Source organism: Haliotis asinina, chromosome 11 (assembly GCF_037392515.1).
Source record: "Haliotis asinina isolate JCU_RB_2024 chromosome 11, JCU_Hal_asi_v2, whole genome shotgun sequence".
Classification (NCBI taxonomy): domain Eukaryota; kingdom Metazoa; phylum Mollusca; class Gastropoda; order Lepetellida; family Haliotidae; genus Haliotis; species Haliotis asinina.
Genome location: NC_090290.1, coordinates 10,709,997 through 10,732,758, shown reverse-complemented (window position 1 = coordinate 10,732,758; position 22,762 = coordinate 10,709,997). Strand labels below are relative to the sequence as shown.

Below are 22,762 nucleotides of genomic sequence, written 5' to 3'. Positions count from 1 at the left end.
CTTTGAAATTCTTAAGGTATGTTTATCCCTTTTGTTTATCTTAAAGATATTGATGGAAATATAGATAGTGCTGACATTATTGTCTTGGGGCTTTGCAAAGTTCATATACAATTTAGGAAGACTTAGTATTTCGTACGTTTAGCTTTTCCATTTTTTTTTATTTTTTGTTAAATACATACTTGAATTTATTTATGTAAATCGCTTTTTATAGCATTTGCCCTCCATTGAAGATGCCCGTTTCTCTGCCATTCGAGGTTTTGGCTGTGAGAAGACGTATTCTTTTTGTGTATTGGTATTTTCATCTATATTTATCTGTTCTCTGATTTGACGTTACCTTGTTTAGAATATGAATGGGCGTGTCTTTCTTTACATTATGGATTGACCATATTTATTTTCACATAATCTAACAGTTGTTATCAACCACGTGAATTGACATTACTTATCAAATGTGAGTGAGTGAGTTTGGTTTTACGCCGCTTTTAGCAATATTCCAGCTATATCACGGCGGGTGACACCAGAAAATGGGCCTCACACATTGTACCCATGTGGGGAATCGAACCCGGGTCTTCGGCGTGACGAGCGAACGCTTAAACCACTAGGCTACCCCACCGCCCCACTTATCAAAAGCATCGCGCTTATTTTCTTATACCATTTGATATCAATGATGCCTCCCTCACTGGAATGTGTTCCCCTTAGTTCCGTTTTATCATAGTTTTTCCTGTGTCTGGTTAATCGTAAATGTATAACAGATGGGATGTAGGCGAAATGGGGCTCAACCTTGAAAACAACGACAGTTCCGAGGGATACTTGACCATGAAAGGCAGGTGAATATCGAGTTTCTTGGCAATTATCGTGTTAAAAGGGTAATTTTGCGTGTTGGGGCCATGAAATTATGTCGAGATATCCGATATATGGAGACACCCGTATGGACTTTAAAAAACTAGAATAATGATAACTTATGAGGGATTATGAGGGATTTCGCCTGGACTGAGATGGTATATCGAGATAAACAGAGTTCGACATAACGGTGCACGTCTCTATCTGATTAACGTTAACTACAAATGATAGCCCATGTATGTCTTACTTTAACCCCCGTTTCCGCGTAATGATGAAATTATCCCCTTACCTCCAATTATCCTAGAAATGTGTTCCAACATTAATTCCCATTTATTGTCCTTTCACACGTATGTCAAAACAACGTTCCATATGTTTTAACATAGCTGTCACAGACTTCACCTTCGCGTGATTCACAATAATTGACCTTTATAATTGTTTAACTACAAATACACCCCCTACTTGACACATAACAAATCTTTCTGTGAGTCTGACATTTCCCATACATTTTGGGTACAACCTAGTTTGTCATACAGACACTGACGCAAGTCTAGGCAGATCTATATTTCCACAGTTTTGAACGTCTCGGGGCTCCTTTTCATTATATTTTACTTTTTTAACTATGAATGTTTTTCTGTAAAATATACTCATATCAGAGATAAGATGTTGGTGTAGGTGCAACCTTTGGTTTCTATTTTCCCTAATTTATCAAGAACTATCTTCTGTTCGCCCTTCCATATATATCGTCATGGGGGGCCTGATACCAAACGGCAACGTGGAAGGACTTCACCGTGGATAACTTAATAATTTAAACTTTAAGGATGTAATTATTTAATTAACTACACTGCACGTCACTTATTCCAGAGCGCAGTCTCCTCTCCCATTTAAAATGACCAACGAGAGAATATTTAAAGCGATGAGTGATCCGTGCTTTAATAATAAGAAGAAGAAAAATAAGAAGTGCTTGTAAACCGCACAACTACACGTGCTAGACACATGCTCAATGCGCATGGCAGAATCATGAAATATATTACATAAACACCAAAACAATTACAAATATACAATTTTTACAAATATACATTTACACATATTGACACATAATGTTCTAAGAATATTTCTTTCTGCTCGTCTATACATGGATATTTATGCTCGTGAAACGTATGATGTAATTAAAAACAATCTTCATTTGTAACATTTAATATAACATCAAGACACCTGATATTTTGTCACTGAGCGAGTTTTGTGGAAAGTGAAAATGTACTGAATACATACATACATACATACATACATACATACATACATACATACATACATACATACATACATACATACATACATACATACATACATACATAATCATTAACTTTTAGTGTAAATATTTGAATTATTTAGGTTAAATAATATTTCTGACTGGAGTAATTAGTTGGAAGGCAGTCAAGCCAAACAAGTTACTCATTTCTATATTGCTACATTTCATTTTATTGCTCGTCGCGAACAGCTGTAAAACTGGTGCGGCGTTAGGCAATATTCACTCATTTCTGTTCTACAAAATTTAGCCAGTGTGAAAAAAGGATATTTTCGATTCTGTGGAACATTTCAGCAGCAAAACCAACCGGTCAGCCTGCAAAACCAGAAAACGTCAATCAGCATCAAGCGGAACAAACCAAACAATCAGCAGATGATGAAAGCAGAAAACAGAGATGAAGGTTATTACATTCCTACGGCTCATCACCAGCTAATCAGTGACAAACAGTAGCAATTCCTTCCCACTGGGACCATCTGACATCATAGCTGTTATTTATAATTACATGAACTATCCGGAGGCGTAGCTACCATTATGAATAAAAACGGGCTCGCACGTGATATTTGTTATAAAGTTGGGTCAGCCCTCAATACTATCTATATGTAAAGCTTTTTAACCTATCAGGCTTGCACGCGAAAGAAATGGCATGGTACGCGCCTGCTTTCAGCAGTATCATCACATTGTAATTCAACCACTTCAACTGTATGAGCGCAATTTTCAATTTGCTTTATTCTCCCTTGCACATAATGCATCACTTGCTTGATAACGATGATAGCATATTCACAGAGACGTCGCATTTACTTCAATAAATCCTTTAAACAACGTTAACCTCACAGCAGCTTCCAATACAGGTTCACCTATAGAAAAACAGAAACATTAAATGTTTATAAAAACTTAAAGGGGACGTTGATAAATAATTTAACAAATAAACAATAGCAATCCGATTAGATCAGTTGTTTGAGATACCAGTCGAGGATTTCACATGGGGGATTTATGTGTAGAAACTGACAGCATTCGCAAATCTGTTTTAAATGAATAAATTTAAACTGGAAAAAATATGTTTATGTTCCGTTGCACGTAGTGGATTCGGTCACGATTGCTCGAGCGGAAGTACGCCTTTAAATACCTCAAGCCTGTTGCATTAATTTACCAGCGTGTATAAGAATCTAATGAGAGCTATCGGAATGTGTAAACACTGCCTCGAAAACTGTGTCAATCATTTCCTCAAATGGGTTCAAAATAAATAAACTTCATTAATATTTAAACGATACCAGATCGAGGCTTACCACCGACCAATTTATATTACACAATAAGCATAACACGAACGTCATAAAAAAATTGCGCGCGAATTTCTGTGATATCCCCTCTCTCTACCTTGGCAAAGCGATGTGTAACAAGCTCTATCACGTGATCTCTCACGACCGAGATCTTCAGTATGAATGCGACTGGTGTCGAAGGCTGAGTCCGTAGCACTACCCGAGAGACACACAAACAGGTAGGTGAGCCTTCACATGCCATTCCGGACTGAAGTCGTTCATATCCGACCCAAGATCTCATTTCCCCAAAGCTGTCACCGGTCGAGCGGCATGTCTGTCGCCCGTGCTCTCCCGTTGCCCAATCCAAGATGGCGTCACAATTTCCCTTCAGTGGGCTTGCTGTTCAAATTTTACTGCAGACATGTTAATCCAAGGGTTATGGCGTACACATACTGTGTGGTCCTTCTCTATTGTTAATATTGCCTCGACTCCCGGTGAAAAAAATACTCCTTTTGTGTAATTAAAGCTAGCCATACCGCATATATCAGAATCCTGTTACTATTCCGTATTTCATGTCATATTTTACGTATTAAAAACCTACATAAATATACAAAAATCATTAACTAGTTTGAAACAATTGTTGTTCGATCCTGCGAGTGATATACGTGTACTTAATCATAACCTAGAAATGAATACGTTTTGATTGCTCAATCAATATTCAAACATGTCTGTTGTCAAATTTATTTAATAGGCGCTGCTCTTAAAAAATTAACGTTTTCTGTCAAATTTCATGGTTCCCGATCAAAGTAATGTTCGCTTTGGACTGTCGCGCATTTGTTATCGCGAGCCAACAGGTCGCTTTGCCAAAGACATAGCTCCAGCGAATTTGCACCGGTCGGCCTTTGAAGCACGCCGAGTATTTCCTACGAAGGGGTCGAGTAAAACACTATTGTAAAATACGCAGGGACACTGAGTCGAATGAGAAGGAAAAATAACTTGAAGAAACGAAACACAAACACTCTTACAATCGATCTTGTCATATTTTGCACAGGATTAGATTTGAGATTTTAAAAATCAAATTCGGATTGTAAAAAGTCCGACGATGTTCCGTCGTGTTCGTTGTACTGAAGTGAAACAGGTGGATTAATACCACGCGAAACGTGCACACGTGAACAAGCAACATTCGGGGGGTGTATATTTGATAGGCCCTTATTTCATTGGCGAGTGTATTCGTTGTGCTTGATAGGTAAGTATTGATCAAGAGCGCAGGTGTCACGTACGTATTACCTGTTTAATAACTGACTCTGAATTATCAGAAACGAATCATACCTTCATTCTGTTACAGCTGACACACCGATGTCTCGTTATGAATGAGTGAGTTTAATTTTACGCCTCTTTCACCAATATTCCAGCACTACGACGGCGGGGAACACCAGAAATGATTTTCGCATTGTGCCCATGTAGGTAATTGAAAGCGGTCTTCGGCTTGAAGAGTGAACTCTTTAACCACTAGACTACTCCTATCACACTATGCATTCAGGGGCGGCGGGGTAGCCTAGTGGTTAAAGCGTTCGCTCGTCACGCCGAAGGCCCGGGTTCGATTCCCCATATGGTGTTCCCCGCCGTGATATCGCTGGAATATTGCTAAAAGCGGCATAAAACCAAACTCACTCACTTATGGGTTCAGTCTGATCAAAGATCCGATAAGAACTGGAGGGTTAACAGGTATACAAGAGCGGTAATGTCAGGTTCTAAAGAAATACTTGTATTCAAGGTATTTCATATGCACTTTCTAATTTAATTCAGGTCAGGACTTCGCAATACAACGTTGTCCGTGACGAATTCAACATCGATGTGTTTGCAGAAAAGCATTTCATGACTTGTTGAAGGAGACATTATAATACAATATCTGCATAAATTAATGCCCTGTGTTTACATGTATGTATTTATCTCAGAATGATGAAAATCTCACTCACTGGGGTTTTGTCAGGAATATTTGACATGGAAATTCGTTAATATTCTTCAAACATTGTGTTTTAAATGTAAATGTGTGTTTCATTAATTTTGAGCATTATATACATAGGGGAGACGAAAAGACTAAATATTCAAGAAAAACAATTCGTATTGCCGCATCACAATACCAACGTTATACTTTAAATATTTTAAATATTTTGAAATTGTGAACAAAAGGTACATTATACTACATAAAAGGATATCTAGCCAAACATCCACGCAGGGAGAAAAAAAGCCGAGATAAACATATTCTTTATAAGAATACATTTGTCTTTTCCTAAAGTTTTACTTTACACTTGAACCTAACACAACAAGATTAAAAGGCTGCCTGGTGGAAAATATTCAGAACAAGGGCTGTTTACTAGACACAAGTAATACTAGAAAGTCTAATCTTGTCCAAACACTCAGCAAAGATACAGGCAACTAAATTCCCACCAATAAAGTGAGTGAGTGAGTGAGTGAGTTTTGTTTTACGCAGCACTTGGACCACCAATAAAGTGAGTGAGTGAGTTTTGTTTTACGCAGCACTTGGACCACTGATAAAGCTCTTTAAGCGTAATTATTTAAACGGTGAACATATCATTTATCAATAGTGGGTATTGTCGTCAAAATTATCCACGCCTAGGAATTGATCTAGCCAAATGGAATGGGAGGGCGGGTTTTCATGTCAAATAATTTCCAGCCAGAAATTATGATCTTTGACACCAAGAAAAACAAATAATTTCCAGTCATATATTATGATTTTGTGTAAGGATTCGACACACACATTAAAAAGACAAAAACAAACATAAAAACCCGCCCAAACGTTACTATTTTTGTCTATATTATATATAATCTGTCCCAACATGTCCACATCAAGCAGCTGTATCTATCCATAGTAAAGTGCAAGCTATGGTGATATTGCTGGAATATTGCTGGAATATTGCTAAGCGTCGTAAAACTGCGCACTCCTCACTTTGAGTGAGGTGACGAGACAATGACGTATTCGATAAAAAGACTTGCATTGTAATGTTTAACATAGAAAGAAATATTTACCACCAGTGTGCGAAATAGTTTGCATGCCAGCGGGGCTAAGCTTTGAACGTTACTAGCCCACAAAATAATTCACTTTCCCAAAATTTGATTTTGGAAACCAAGTAAAAGATTACAAAAGCTTAAAATACCACCACCTATCAGGCATTAAGCTTGCATGATTTAAAAGTGCAGTATAACTTAACAAGTCGGAGAGAGTGATACATGCAAAATTGTTCCCATGAAAATTCACTAGCCAGTCGGGCAAGTGACTTGGAGATTTACTGGCCCGACTGGATTTTTATTGGCCACGAGCTATCGGGCCAGTGGCTACATTGCACGAAGTTAACCACTGCGTAATAGTACATTTAGAAAACAATGATAGGCCGCTTCTTGGAAAGACCTTTACGGGCTAGGTAAACTGTAAGAACGCTCTCCACTATTTCTAGTTTCATGTCACAGAGAAAATAGATTTTATCAGTTTCCTCGTGACGAAACAACAACATTAAAGGGCGAGCTTGTTTTCATGGTTCTAGGGTTTCCACGACTAACCACTCATGGGTGTAGCTAAATGCCTAGGGTTGTTAATTCCTATCAATATTTCTTCTACATATGTCATTACGCACCAAAATGAAACAATTTTCATCAAAGCGTCATGAATTATTTTTCCCCGGCGATATTAGGATACGAGGATCTTTTAATCATGAAGTATTTTTAAATAGATTGAAATATTGGATATTTACACATATCTCAGATGGTTATAATCTTAGATATTGGTATATTATGTTTATCATGAGAAGTAAAGAATCGTTTGGCTTTTTAGTGCCCAAATTAGTGCGCACATAATACGAAAGTTATATTTTATTTTAAGGGACATTGCGTTCGAGTAGCTCTGCTTAATTATTCAAACTAACCTGTAATCTTGCAACTGCATTTAGATGCTCAATTGTAAGGCAGTCAAGGCTATAGTATCTAGTCGAAGGTCAAACTGCTCTCTAGTTTTTGTCTCCACAAAGCCGCTTTAGATATTCGCTGCTTAAGTGAAAGCTATATCCCTGCGTCTTGAGGACACTATTGAGGACACTATTGAGGACACTATGAAATCCTGTTAATGTAAGAGCGACATAAGTGACATGATTTACAAACATGCTTTTGTCATTGTTAGAAGAACATGTGTGCGTGTGTAACACAAATACCGCTTCATCTAAGGACGGCGAGTGCCTTGTACCTGTGGGGGCGGTGGGTTAGTCCAGTGGTTTTAGCGTTCGCTCGTCATGCTGACAAACCCGGGTTCGATTCCCGACATGGGTACAACGTGTGAAGCCAACATCTGGTGTCCCCCGCCGTGATAGCGCCGGAATATTGCTAAAAACGGCTTACAACCACGCTCGCTCGATCGCTTGTACTAATAATTTATCTCAATTCAACTTAAAGTGATATTTTTGTGTGTTTTGATCGAATCTCTTCATGAAGTAAAATAAGGTTCGGTAATTCTCGCCTTCAAACGGGCCAAGATTTGATTAGTATGTATTCTTCAAGTTATTATATTTATGGAAACCCCGGGTTTAGTGTTAGTGTGACAGTTACCCCATTTTATTAATATATGAACATTAGTGGTGTTGAATAAAACGGTCAATATGGGCTACAATGAAGGAGAAGGAGTCCCGAAGCAAGGACAGGCAGTGTTTCAGCCCTGCCAGTTGCAGGATGACTGCTTATGGTATGTTAAATCCGGAGCCTGCGTTTCTACTGTATGGGGCTGACTGAATTGTCCTTGATATCCTGACCAATGGGGTACGACGATGTGCAGTTGCTGGCCATGCGACCCATTCGGTCGTTTTACGGCAAGCATAGGCTACTGGGGTCAAACCTTTTGGTCCATCAGCCTGGCACGTGCACCAAAGGTGAAAGGTCACATCGGTAACACAGCATCCTTATAGTCACAACCAAATATTGGACTATAGTGAGTGAGTTTAGTTTCACGCCACATTCAGCAATGTTCCAGCTATATAGCGACGGTCTGTGAAGAGTCGAGTCTCGGCCAGTCAAGTGGTCAACAGCATGAGCATAGATCGCCGCATCTGGGACACGATGACATGTGTCAACCAAGTCAGCCAGCTTGACCACCCGATCCCGTTAGTCGACAAGCATGAGTTAGTGAAGATAAGTTCTAACCCGGATCTTCACGGGTGCATATTAGAGTATAGAGAAAAAATAGTTGAATACGACTGGATTGTTCCTTGTATCATACATTGAATTTCATCTTTGTATATTTTCTCGTCAGTGGATTAGACAACTGGTTAAAGCTTTCCGCGGACCGGGGTTCGATCCTGTGAAGTGCATTCACGTTGTCGCATCCCCGCTTATCTCCACCCAGTTTACTACCTAAAACATGTCTCATGATTTTGTCAACCACAACATCATCAAATGTGAACAATTTTAATCGACGGCACCAAATGAAATTTAAATAGTCACTCGCATAACTCAAAACGTGTCTGATGCAAGGTTAGCTCGTTTTACTGATTGCAGAGAGTATGGTTTTACGCCGCTTTCACAAGCAATACCACGACGAGGACACCAGGCATGGGTTTCACAATCTGTACCCATACGGGGAATCGAACCCGGGTCATGGGCGTGACGAGCCAGTGCTTTAAGCTACCGCCCACCGCCCTCTGGTTGGAAAGATTTTATCATATCTGGAACAAAGTCGTCTTGTTTGTAGATGTTGGAAATCGATGCCCCGACTATCTTTACCTTGTCATAACTACAAGAACAACGCCTGTGTTCACCCCAGTCATGACCAGTTATAGTTTCCTTATATGTAGATGATCTGTCAAATGGGTCACTTGTACATATCATTTTTGTCATGTAATTTTTAAAATATTTTTTCAGTTGTGATGCACTATCTATACTTCTACCGTCCTCTTCTTTAAATTTTATTTATGTATCGATTTACTGATTAAAAAAAATTTATTTTTTCCTATTATTAGTATATATTTTTCTGGTATTTTGTGCAATGGTTGGGGGTATTTTATTGTTTGGGTGTAATCTTGTCCTTAAAATATTTTGGGTTTTATTGTCCAAGTTTCTTGTGTCTCCTTTCCTTATGAATTTTTGTGAAAAATGTAAAAAGCTAATATATGCTTGCGCATCCCTGTAATGTTTTAATATTTGAAACTCAGTTTCTCAGTTTTCATGTTGGGTGGATTGTTGTTGTTTGTTTGTTGTTGTTAGAGTGGTGCTCTTTCAGTATGCAGGCATGGTGAGGTGGTCGAGGTGGTCGAGGTGGTCAACTCTAAACACCCCTTCTTTATATGCCATCAAGGTTCAAATCTTTGATGGCGCAAGCATACACTCCGAAACGTCGTGTTAGTCACAATAAAGAAGTTGACATCCATAAATCTTGCTTTTCCCATCATGGCTGTTGTTGCAATGTTGCTAAATTCAGCGGACCATACCGGTTCGCTTACTCATTGAATAGTACACAGATTAAATATGTGTCCAGCTTAATAGACAGTTCACACGCACCCGATCATCGCATACGACAGTATTCCATTAACTTGACATTTATATAGAGTTACTGTGTTTTCATGTGAGAATTCAACATATAGTTTTATTAGTGTAGGACACACAAATTTGCTATTTTATTACCTTATGTGAAGTAGCATGTATGTTTTCTGAGTGATTTTAGACAGTGACAGAATAAGTTATAAAAGTCTACGTTAAAATATTCCATAATTCTTTCCTCCAGAATTCGAAGGACAAATTTGTGTAATAATTTGCCGTTGTTTACGATTTATTGGTATATTTCGTGAATGTGCATAAAGGTATTTTTTTGTAATTAAGACATTGGGCATATCAGAATGCACAAGCCATGAATAAATTATGTTTCACACTGGGGCGAAAATGTTTCTTTGTATCTGGCGTTTCTTCCCATGAGGCTCTCCGTGCCAAATCCATCAACTAATTTCGTTCCTGCCTTTTTAACCTCTCTAAAATATCCTAATCGTCAAATGTTATTCAGTGTGGTAGTGAGTCCGGTTTCAGTGCGTGAGTTTAGTTTTACGCCGCACTCAGCAATATTCCAGCTATATGGCGGCGGCCTGTAAATAATCGAGTCCGGATCAGACAGTCCAGTGATCAACAGCATGAGCATCGATCTGCGTAATTGGGAACTGATGACATGTGCCAACCAAGTCAGCGACCTTCACGGATCGAGTCCGGTATTAACGTAAACTGAACATTTTAACAGTAACACGGGTTTGGCAAGGGAGGGAATCCCGAAGTAATGCATGTCACTTTAGTGACGTTTATTTGCACTGCATGGCGCAGACAGACCTGAGTAATGATCTCGACGAATTGGGGAATCGAACCCACGATTGTAGGAGTCGTACACCTTATGAAGCTCCTGTGCCCACGTACTATCTGCAGTTGTTGTTGTTCCTTATTTCATGATTATCGACCTACATGGGTACAATGTGCGTAGCCCATTTCTGTTCACACACAGTAACACACACACACACATTTAAGCGGGGGTTTGATTTCGTTGCTTTTTTTGGTTTTTTGTTTTTTTTATTTATTTTTAGTGTGTGTGTGTGTGTGTGTGTGTGTGTGTGTGTGTGTGTGTGTGTGTGTGTGTGTGTGTGTGTGTGTGTGTGTGTGTGTGTGTGTGTGTGTGTGTGTGTGACCCAACAATAAAAGCTAGGGGGCAGTGGGGAAGCCTAATGGTCAAAGCGTTCGCTTGTTCGCTCATGTTTCCACATGGGTACAATGTGTGAAGCCCATTTCTGGTTTCACTGCGATGATATTGCACCAAACGGCTTAAAACCATACTCACTCACTCACTCACTCACTCACTCACTCACTCACTCACTCACTCACTCACTCACGCACTCAAAGGGAAGGTTGCCGACATCTTCACATTTTGAAAATATGAAAATAAGAAAAGAACATAAGACTGCCTTTACGCCTGAGTACGGATTACGAGAACAGATGTAAAAGACGTTTATGTGTAAATTACAACTCTCCTCAGTATATTTGAAATCGGAAACTAAATTTTACGGTCAAATTTTGCAGATATAACAGCTCATGTATTATGGCTTGAAATACAATTTCAGATGAATATCTTTCTAGGAACCCCTCTTCAAAATATTTTGAATCTGTAAAAGAACTTTAAAAACCAATGACACTATTTTAAATTACATTTTAACTGGCTGTACGAGATAAAACAGCTCTGCAGTCGTGTATTACCGCAATGGGGGAACACTTCAGTGCACGCTACAGTGAGTATGTCGTATATTTTCCCGCGTGTATTTTTAAGTGTCCTTTATGACGACATCAATCTCTATTAAGGGATAAGTTTTGCGCGCTTTCTGTCCACGTGGTGCTAATTACGTTATTAACGTTTTAAGTTCTGATAACTAAATTTTCATTTGGGCAAGAGGCAACTTACATAGTCGTTACGTTTAAATTTTTATTGTGGAATATTCGTGTGTTTTTTATAGTGTATGGAACGTATGAAAGCGTACAGTAAACGAATGTTTGCACAATATGTATGAAATGTTCGATTTAAAATGAAATTTATTTTTTTAAAAAACGATATAGCTTTTTTGTTCTGTTGCTGCAGTACATTATCATCTAATTTTAGTCAATATTTTCAAAAAATATTTCAATATAAGCAAATATCCAAAACATTTAATCAAAACTGTTTTCAATACTAGAGTGAGTGAGTTGGATTTTGCGCTGCTGTTTCTAAATATTCCCGAAATATCACGGCGAGGACCCAGAAATAGGCTTCTCACATCGTATCAGTATGGAGAATCGAACCTGGACTTTCAGGGTGTATTAGCCCAGTGCGACGTTTTGTCATACACTGTTCGAATCCACAGTTTGTGTAGTCAACAGTCGGCGATTCGTATGTACGCCCTTAAGTGGTATCTTGAATGAAGCCAGTTCTTGGTGGCAACCAATATATAGAAGAAATATATAAGAATGGATACAAGTAGTCGCACGCAACCCCCTAACCCATACGCACCCCGGACCACCCCCATTTCAACGACAGGCTGTGTTACGCTGCAATACACCAGCTGTATTAAATATAACCCTCCAAACCTCACAGGAATAGTTGCAAGAACGGGTTTCTAGAAACACAAATAAAACATCCACTCACGTACGCATAGACTAACACATAGACCCTGAGTTTTCAGAATTTTGATTATAACTAACAAACCCATTTCAATGGCGGCTCAGGAAGACCAGAGACTGAGAACCTGAGGAAACCTACACAAGTTTGCTTCATTTAGGGATTTAGCTTTGCTGGGAGAGCAAGACATCGAGGAAAATAACGAAAACTCTCCAAAAGCTACAGTTGCAAAGCGAACTATATGTAATAACAGAATATACAGGAATTATAGGTCGGTCATATTTCTTTTTAAGTCTCTTCTCCTTCTTCCGAGATATTGATCGTTCGGCATATCCTACGGAATGACCCGATGAACTCCGACAGTCGGTAATTAATTCAACAACTTATGTATCCAGGTAATAAGTTGTTTTGTTTGAAAACAGATACAGAGGAAAATGGTCCATGTGTCAACATAGATTAGCTTTCCATCACAAATGCTTATTTTTCTGATCTATTCGTGGTCGCTTCTTTAAGACGAGGAAGACTAAGTGTATTCCGAATGCACGTTTCCACTACAAGGATGGACATTTAACACGAACGGATGAGTAGATGCGCCCACCTGATAGGATATGCTTCAAATGGACAGATTATCTTAACCAAATAGTCATATTAGAGTCTTTAATTTGCATATGGAAGTGATACACACTTATTGGAAAGTTATAAAAGCCAAATTCCGCAATACGGGGAACACAGCAATTGCAGTCAAAATCTATTGAAGGAGTAAAAATCCCATGCTGCACATCCATGTGTATCTGTTCTAATTTGCTGTAGTTATTCACTCGCCATTGAGGTAGCCTAGTGGTTAAAGCGTTCGCTTGTCACAACGAAGACCCGGGTTCGATTCCCCATATGAGTACAATGTTTGAAGCCCATTTTTGGTGTTCCCCACCGTGATGTTACTGGAATATTGTTAAAACCTATGTAAAACCAAACTAGCTAAATCGTCTGCTTTACCAATACCGCGGGTGATTTTGCCGTTCAACTTCAAACTGAGCCAGACAATGAAATGATCAGTTGATTAGAGTGGACATTGATATGTCAGGTGAAAACAGTTTGATAGGAAGTTAACCAACCCATTTTAATCGCATTTTAAACGGACTCTGCTAAACAATAACATACATGTTATTACATGTACAGTGAACAAGACTAAACGAAAATGACGATGATTGAACGAACGAACGATTGTTACTAGGATGAGAACGCGCCTAGCTGCCGAAACCAACATTTCTGACGAAAAATATCTGTAGTGAAGTTTTATGTTTGGTTCCAGTGTGCGCAATAGCTTCTGGATCGCTAGCCCGCGGCTGCTAATAATCACGTCAGACCAGTACATCTCAACAGACACTGTTCCGACTAGCTAGAGAATTTTCGTGGGGTCATTTTGTAAATATGTATCACTCTCTCCGACTTGATAATTTATAATACACGTATAAATCACCAAAGATTATGGTCTGATTAAAATGTTCACCATATTAGCAGTTTAAATGATGAAACCTGTGTGTACATTTTGAGATTTCCCGCACTGTTTGGTTCTTGTAATACACAGTTCGGACTAAACCTGTCCGACGGACAACTGGCCAGTATATTGTGGCCTTGTGATGCTGCTAGAATTTTACTTTATAGTCTCAGAAAAGCCAGGAATGTATGTTTGATTTTGTCATTTTCCTGTCACGATGCTGCTCTTGGTATGCCATGCTTTCATTGAAGCGACCCAAGCATATCTTTTCATGTACCCGTTGTGCATTTAGTTGCCCGAAAAGGGTGACGTTTTACTACATATATACAAGCGTTCGAACTAATCTCCGGACCGGAGACCCAACGCCGGTTGTTGCTGTATCGGGCCGGCAGTTCCAAATATTTGCAGGTCCTTGGGGCCTTCAGTAAGTTATCTGCCATTTATTTTCTGTTATAATCTTTCTTTTTTTATTTATTTACGTTCTGGAATCACCCAGTACTGTCCATGTTACAAAAACTTACAGTTTCACTTCCTTGCGTTTCAGTGCTTTGCGCATAGGAATGCCAACACTAGTCTTCAACAAACGTAAACCTCTCTCTGCGCCATAGGCTTCGGTAATTGACTTTGTAGAAACAGTGTGAAACTGTGTACAGTGTAGTCTATTTTAATTTATATTGGTTTAACTTTAACAAAATAGGCCTGCAGATTTCATTCAGGCCCTTTAGGTGGCAGCAGGCCTTGCTGGCCAACTGTGAAATCAAAAATATTACAAACATATATGTATGTCCATCATTTATTCAGTTCATGTAACTGAAAATTAATCGAAATTGTTTCTGTATGCAGTGAGTGTATCATTATGTAATATGTTCTCTGCTTTGGGTAGACTGGTACTTGAATAGACAAACCAGTCAATATACTTTCCTGCTGCATGAGAGTTACGTCCCTTGGCCTCCTTGGCCTCTTTGCCCCAGATGATTCTACATGTTTGAATTGAACTGATCAGGTCTTAATTGATTTCGTATTGACAATGTTCGACTTTGTGATCTCTTTACGCATTTTTTTCTCTACCCTAGCAAATATAATTTTTTATTTATTCGTGTATACCTTCTTTTGCCTCAAATCAATTACTCGCTCGGACATCTCCGTGTTGGAGAATGAACGTGGGTAGGGACCGTTCCTAAATTATGACTTGGGGTGGGGAAAGCGATGGTGGTGGTGATGATGATGATGATGATGATAATGATGATTTTTATGAAGGAGCGTGTAAAATGTAAATGCCTCCCCCTCCCTCCCCCGCCCTCTTCAACAAAAAAAAACATTTTTCACATTATGTGTACAAAATAGCTGGGGGTCATCAGCTGTGTACCAAGCACTGATGTTCGCCCGTCACGCCAAAGGCCCGGGTTCAGTTCCCCGCGTGAGTACATTGTGTGAAACCCATGCCTGGTGTCCCCCGCCATGATATTGCTGAAATATTGCTAAATGCGGCGTAAACCCATATCCACTCACTCACTATGGCACACACGTAACGCTAGCAATTGCTTTGACCAATAAACTACCGTAAGTCTTCCAACAGAACCACTGTACATAATACGGAATGGAAATTTATAATGCAGAAAACATAACAGGAGTACAGTGATGATGCTCGGTACGCCTGTGAAATTTATTTTGTTTCTTTTTCATAACAAATGTTTATTTTAAGTCGGCGGTAGCATGACAAGCATGAACTACAGGCTTCTGGGAATACAAAAGTGGCTCGAGTGAAATAACATTCATCAGGCAGGAATTTTTGTGTGATTATATGTACACAAACATAATCATCAAAATTTATTAACCATGCCAAAGACAGAAATATATATCAGACTTTATGGCGCGTGTTAAAGGTTGTAAAATTGATGTTTTTATTTCTGTATCCCTAATTTCATGGGTCATAAAACACTATGTTATTATTTGAAGGTGTGTTTTGCAAGGAATCCGTTTGATGCAAGCTGAAGTGAAACGACGGATTTCTTTGTGATGACATTCATATATTCTACCCATCAAGAGTGTAATGTATGTATGTAGACACTTACCTCAGGCAACTGTTCTAAACTAGATTTTGCAAAATATTCCATACTGTTTAAGGGTACAGTTTACACATGAACTGATGTATTTTTAAACATATTCGTAACCTGGAAACAGATTGTTGTCACGGGTTCAGTAAATGATGAAACTCAGTGAAAATTGGCGAATTCCTAACAAAACGTTACACCTAAACGCAGCTTTTCACATGCATGGTATTTGGGCATTCAGTAATCTGATGCACGATCTTCGTGCAGTTCATCAGCATAAGGTTTGCAGTTGGTTCGCCCAAGTTAGTGGAGAAATTCATCTTCGATGTACTGGACAAAATAATTTGTTGATATTTTTATGATTGATATTTTATCAGTATGTCTGTGTGTAAATACATCATTAATAAATACCCCTATCCCACACACACGCACGCACGCACACGCATACACACACACACACACACACACACACACACACACACACACACACACACACACACACACACATACACGCTGGTAAAAGCGAAACTTGAAGGAATCGATTCCAGGTCACCGGGACACTGTAAGAAGTCACTTATTCCTTCACCTCAGATTGCTGGGAAGTGGAGCTATCTATGTACGTGTGGTATCCCAGTGGTTTAAGCGGCCGCCTGTGTCACTGAAGGTCTGGGTTCCAGCCCGAAACAATGCATAGTGTAATGCATATTTCTGGTGCCGACGTGATAGTACTGCAATTTTGTTGTACGCGGGATGAAAAAGAATTTACTCACTCCGTTTGGAATATGTGTGACATTGTAGACATTTTATAAGGTTTATATCTCAGGTCTACACACCAGGCAGAATGAGTTCCTCGCAGGACGGAAACTGTATCATCACTCAACTGAGTCTCCATTCTTGAGTGAGTGAGTGAGTGAATAGAGTTTTACGCCGGTTTCAGCGATATTCCAGCTGTGTTCCAATCTTGAATCATCACCTCGTTAGGTTCGTGCAGATTAAACGAGATTAGCCGAAGAATTTTATCAAAAACTACGATGAATTTTATCAAGTTTCAAATTCAACACAATCGCTGGGTTGGTCCAATGGTTAGGTTCTTCCAATGTTAATGTGTGACCAGGATGTAAACAGTACGTTGTTGTACATTTGTTTAAAAATGCGGTGATAAATGAATTTTCTCAAAGCTCCACATTGTATAACAGCTCTAGATATGTGATGTACAGTGAATATGAATTCATATTTAAACCAGAAAGATACCTGCATATCATATTAGAAAAAAAGGTCCGCTCTGCTTACATCAAATTCAGATGCAACGTCTTTCCATTACGTTATAACGAAGGTAGGTGGCAATCAATCGAACCGGGTTTACGTCTGTGTCCCATTGTAACACTGCTGTAGAGGACGAGTATCAATAAAACTTTTCCAATAAAAACTTTTCTTCTAGAACACTTTTGGAAATTTCCTTCCATCCATAAATTTGTAAGTCTCTTATGTATATCTCAGGAGAATATAATCAGACGTGTACAGTATTATCTTTACCATGCATATATAAAAAGAAATTATGTATTTAGAAACGCTCTAGTCTGCACATGTATACTCTTGTCGGCTATATATATGGTATATCTTGTCTATGGGCCCTTGGCCTCGTTACAAATGAACTCCTCTGACTTTGACTGAGAGGTCGGTTTCTTAAATAATTAAGTGTGTTGGCAAGGCCATTAGATGTTAACGAAACTATTGAATTTAATCATAACTGAAACCTGATATTTAAATATTTAATTTATTTTAATGAGGGAGTTTAGATTTACGCCTCGCTCAGCAAAATTCCAGCGGTCTGTAGACAGTCGAATCTGGACCAAACAATCCAGTGATCAACAGCATGAGCATCAACCTTCGCAATTTGGAACCGATGACATGTACCTACCAAGTCAGCGAGCTTGACGCCCTGATCCCGTTAGTCGCCTCTTACGACAAGCATGGGTTACTGGAGTTCAGTATTCAAACCCGGATCCTCACTGGTCTACAAAGGAAGAAAACTAAAATAAACGGTTCTCTGCGGGGACGAGAAATTGTATTTCCTTGGGAGTGAAATGTAAAAATATCATTTTTGTCTATTCACTCTATAGTAAGAATCGATGGAGGACGACGTGCGTTCGGCGTCGCTCTACAGGGGGGTATCAGTGGCTTAATAAGGATCGTAATTCCCATACCTTAAGAATCGATTTTAACACCAACGCACTCTTAACGCTCTAGAGTATTAACATCATTTATCGGGTCTGAAGCTCGTAGCTGAAGTGGCTCTGTGGATTTTTTTTTATTAACCTTCTTTTAACACAACTGAAAAAATCAAAATTCCCAGGCGGTGATGATGTTTGAGGTAAGTATTTGATTTTGTCATTGGACTTCATTTCGTTTGGCAACACTTTTTAGCCCATACAAGATACAATATATACCCACTAACAAAATAACTGATGTTATAGGATAAAATACAGTGGTCAACTTGTACAAATCTCCACACAGCGGCACACTTCTTGTACTCTGATGCTACTATTAAAAAATAATCAAAACATTTGAAAAAAAAAAGAACATCTCACGTCGATTATCAAACTACAATATTTACTGGTCAATACAAGCCACGCCTGAGTAAAGGACACGTAAATAGCGAAACGGAATATAAATTTTAATTTCATAAATTTAAGATTTAAATAAAATTCACATCCTTTCGAAAGCATTTGAGAGAACTTAATCAACCTCAGCCACTACGAATCATCATGTGAAGAGAAATATTTGTCCTAATTATGCTTTTGAAATTATTAAAACAATCTACATGACGAGAGAGTGATTTGTGTTTTATGTCTCGTGGTGTAATATCCCGATAAGATCACGGCGAGGGTCACCATAAGTGGGCTACACTCATCGTACGTATTTTGAGAATCGAACCGGGTCGACCGAACGCTCAACCACACTCCTCAATACGATGAAGATGAGTATTATACCGGGACGTTTATTGCTGAATTTATGTGAGTCAATACAACAGTCGTGTTCAAGGTCAGTCAAGTAATGACAGTGGAAAAAAGACAACCATTGTTTCAACGAGTGACTCAACTTATGCGTCCACACAGGATATCCTCAGCCACTCAAACAATGAACAATACAAAACTGTCAAGTCACTGATGCTCTCCACTGAACAAACACGTGAATAGTTGGAGAAATGTATATGTGATGGTTTTGTTTTGTTTTTTGTTTTTTATCAAAAGGTTGAAAATTGATTTAAATTTATTTTCTGACAGTAATGCATAAGCGTCACTGTGTGTTAAAATTGACACATGCGAAGGGGATTGTTAATTTCACCAAACCAGAAAAAATGGATTCATCTAAACCGGAATAGCATCTTGCTGAACATAAAATGTTGCGTGTTCTTCTTGCTAAAAACCAGCACTAAAATTTCGACAGCGGTTGTAAAAATTCAAGTTGTCTGTTTCAACTAAGGAATTTATATTTTTATTCGTCGACATTCGCGAATGACACAACTACTGAAATGAAGTCACGTGTTAAGCATTATCTATTTTTAAAATCCATGTTCTGCTGAAAACGGTTTCGTTTTCCACAATAAAAGTGCACTTATAAAAGAGATAGCGCAAGTTTGGATACATATCAGAGTGGCGAAAGTGTGAAAATGTTTCACAAACTTTAGCTCTTAGTCTTACGTATGCTTGATGGCAGAGATAGTCTCGATTTGAATGGGGACATCCGCACCTTGATTTTAAAACATATCTTTCAAAACGAGATAATCAAACTCGAAGATTCTTACTTCTTACTTCTCAACAAAAAATATCTCATGCAAATTTCAAACCGGCGCTGTTGACTGATGTGTTCTCAAATTTCGGGAAGTCATTTCTGAATCTTTTTCTTTTTTTTCTGTGATCGGACCGACAGTTCTTTCAGGGTGTTTTTTCGGATTTGTGCTCGAGAATCATATCGCGTTTCATCTGTCGTATAAACTATTTCTTAAGAGGCCGAGTAGGATAACTCAGAATTTTGTGCATCGAATAGTTTCACTCCTGCACTTTTCAAGTTACCATGGCCAACTTGATTTTTGGAGTTTCTTCTTTTTTATTTACTTCTGAAGTGCCAGTCAAACAAATGTTCGAAGAATATTCAATTCTGCACATCGTCTCTCCCTTGTTACATAATTCTGATCATTAAATCAAGGAAAATACATTTATGTATTGGAAAGTCAAAATTCCCTTTGAAATCAATAATAATTATGTAATTTGTGAAGCATACGAGATGTGCCTTGCCACTCTTAAAGGGAAATATTGAGATGACACACTGCAAGCTTCAATTGTCGAGTTTTGAGTAATTTTATGACAGTTTGACCTAGATTAATTTCCTCGTGTATTTAAAAACCTCTCCTGTCCTGTCAGCCTTGTGGAGGTTTCAGTATAACGATTTAACGTCTCTCCCAGCGCGCTCTCATTGGCTGAAAACGAGCACATTTAACCTTCAACCTTAACTGTACAACGGGGCTTGTAAATACGGTTTCGTTTCATTTTAATTCCATTCCCCGTTTCACCGAAGCGCTTATTGAAATCGAGAGGGTGATATTTGAATTTTATGGACTTATTTTTTACACCATTTGAAAAGCGGAGTGAGAATAGCGTCGCTCTGTAAGAATGTGTTTATCATAGCTCGGCGCGCTATGTTTTCATGTTATGACGCCGATGTGAAATGTACATTACGATAGCCGTGCCACCCGCTCATCAGACGCCCATTCAATGCAATTTACAACCTTGTATATCTCAAGTTGGATCAACATTGAAATGAACACATGAAGCAGGAAATACGTTCTATTTTTTATTCTTTGCAGCGTTGTTTCAAGCGAACGGGTTGACATGGAAATTTGAAACGAAATTCCGGAAAAGTGGGGCACTTGAGCGGTTCATTCATACGGAGGCAGCAGATGGCGAGATTGACAGAAAGAATTAGCGATGCATAGGACAACGCGAGCTCGTCTTGACGACCTGAACCACCACCTAGTGTGTGTGTTATGTGGAGGGTATTTCATTGACGCTACGTCCATCATCGAGTGCCTTCATTCGTGTGAGTACATAGACAGTAAAGAAACGCCGCATGCAGTCTCCCAGCCTTAAGATGTAATGTCCCCTGTACACTTTGCAGTAGCGTCAAGCACCATGGGGGCTTTTATCAATTAATACGTTTATTCAGACGCTCAGGTGATGGGACACCTGTTTTCATTTCATTGTGCGTTTCTATGTGAATCATTTTGTCACATTTTTCTTAATGTGATATATTCCTTTCCTGTTTTGTTTGTTTAGATAGTTCCAAATGCCTGCTAAATTTTACTTGTGGTATGTTTTAACAATAAGTTTAATTGTGTTTTAGCTACACCTTAGTGTAATGTGCGTTCTAGGATCTTGGTGTGACCCAGAATTGGACGAATAATTACTTTATTCCATATTTTAAAACACTTTAAAAGTTTTATACGATAATGTCATAATGACATATTGTCTGCTATGTTAAGTATATTATGCCGAAGCTTCAATTTAAATGGACGTTTTGTAGCTCTGCCCACGCTTAAAGTTGCGCAATATCCGGTTTACCAGGAACATGCTCGCTTTTCACGTATGTGGTTTTAGGTATGTCAGCGTTTCAGAGATGATTCCTTCATTGTGACATTGTACTTTGCAATGCGACATATATGTTCTTAACATTGCGACGTGGATAGGTTCACCCACGCTTTGTCTCTTCAACTTGAGCTATTTCCTATACGTCAACAGTGCACCAACGGCGGAGAAAAAAAATCACACATTCTTGTGACAAATAATCCTGTCTGTGTATTCCGTAGGCGCAGCTTCCTTTCCATAACCGTCCGCCTCATTTGAATACGTTGGGTTTCATACGATAATGTATCGGGTCTTAAGGTGGATGGTTGATGGCCAAGTGGATGAGACGTTCACTTGTTACGCAGAAGCCAATTTTGGATTCCCTGCATAGGTATAACGTGAAATCTTGACATTTTCGCCAGCATATTTGGTGAAATGACATGGAACAATGCTGATTATTACGATATTCATTATTACAACATGAAACAATACCCATTATTGCGACGTGAAGCAATACCCGTTATTACGATGTGAAGCAATACCCGTTATTACGATGTGAAGCAATACCCGTTATTACGATGTGAAGTATTACTCATTATAACGACGTGAAACAACACACACACACCGAGACACACCGATTTAGTGTGGCAATGTTAATTACAGTCTGTGAACGAGTATTGTTTTTCGCCGCATTTAGCAATATTGCAGCAACATCACGGCGAGGGACACCAGTTATATGCGGCTCACATTGTACGTGGGGAGTCGAACCCGGGGTCTCCAGCCTGACGAGCGGACGCTTTAACTACTAGGCTACCCGAAAGCCCCTAAAATACATCTGTAGTACATATACATGTTATGTACAAGTATGGAATCGAGGAGTGACGGACCAATCACAGAGTAGCCGATGTTCTCTGGGGTCTTCTCTGGTGACCTCGTGTAGAAGTGTTTAGGGTTCATGTAGTTCACGTGACACATAAGTGCTACCGTAAACGGTGACTGAGTGATTAGGTCGTTTTGAAATGAGAAAAAAATACCT

At 38.9% G+C, this 22,762-nt stretch overlaps 1 protein-coding gene across 1 annotated transcript in view; it reads left to right on the top strand.

The window, feature by feature from the left end:
- The first annotated feature begins 3,528 nt into the window (after nt 1-3,528).
- Nucleotides 3,529-22,762, top strand: part of LOC137255919 (polycomb complex protein BMI-1-like) — a 41,481-nt gene continuing 22,247 nt past the window's right edge. Inside the window, exons 1-2 of the mRNA XM_067793510.1 lie at nt 3,529-3,632; nt 20,970-21,202. Of these exons, the coding sequence (XP_067649611.1) occupies nt 21,091-21,202 (112 nt within the window). The 5' untranslated portion in view covers nt 3,529-3,632; nt 20,970-21,090. The remainder of the gene's footprint in view (nt 3,633-20,969; nt 21,203-22,762) is intronic.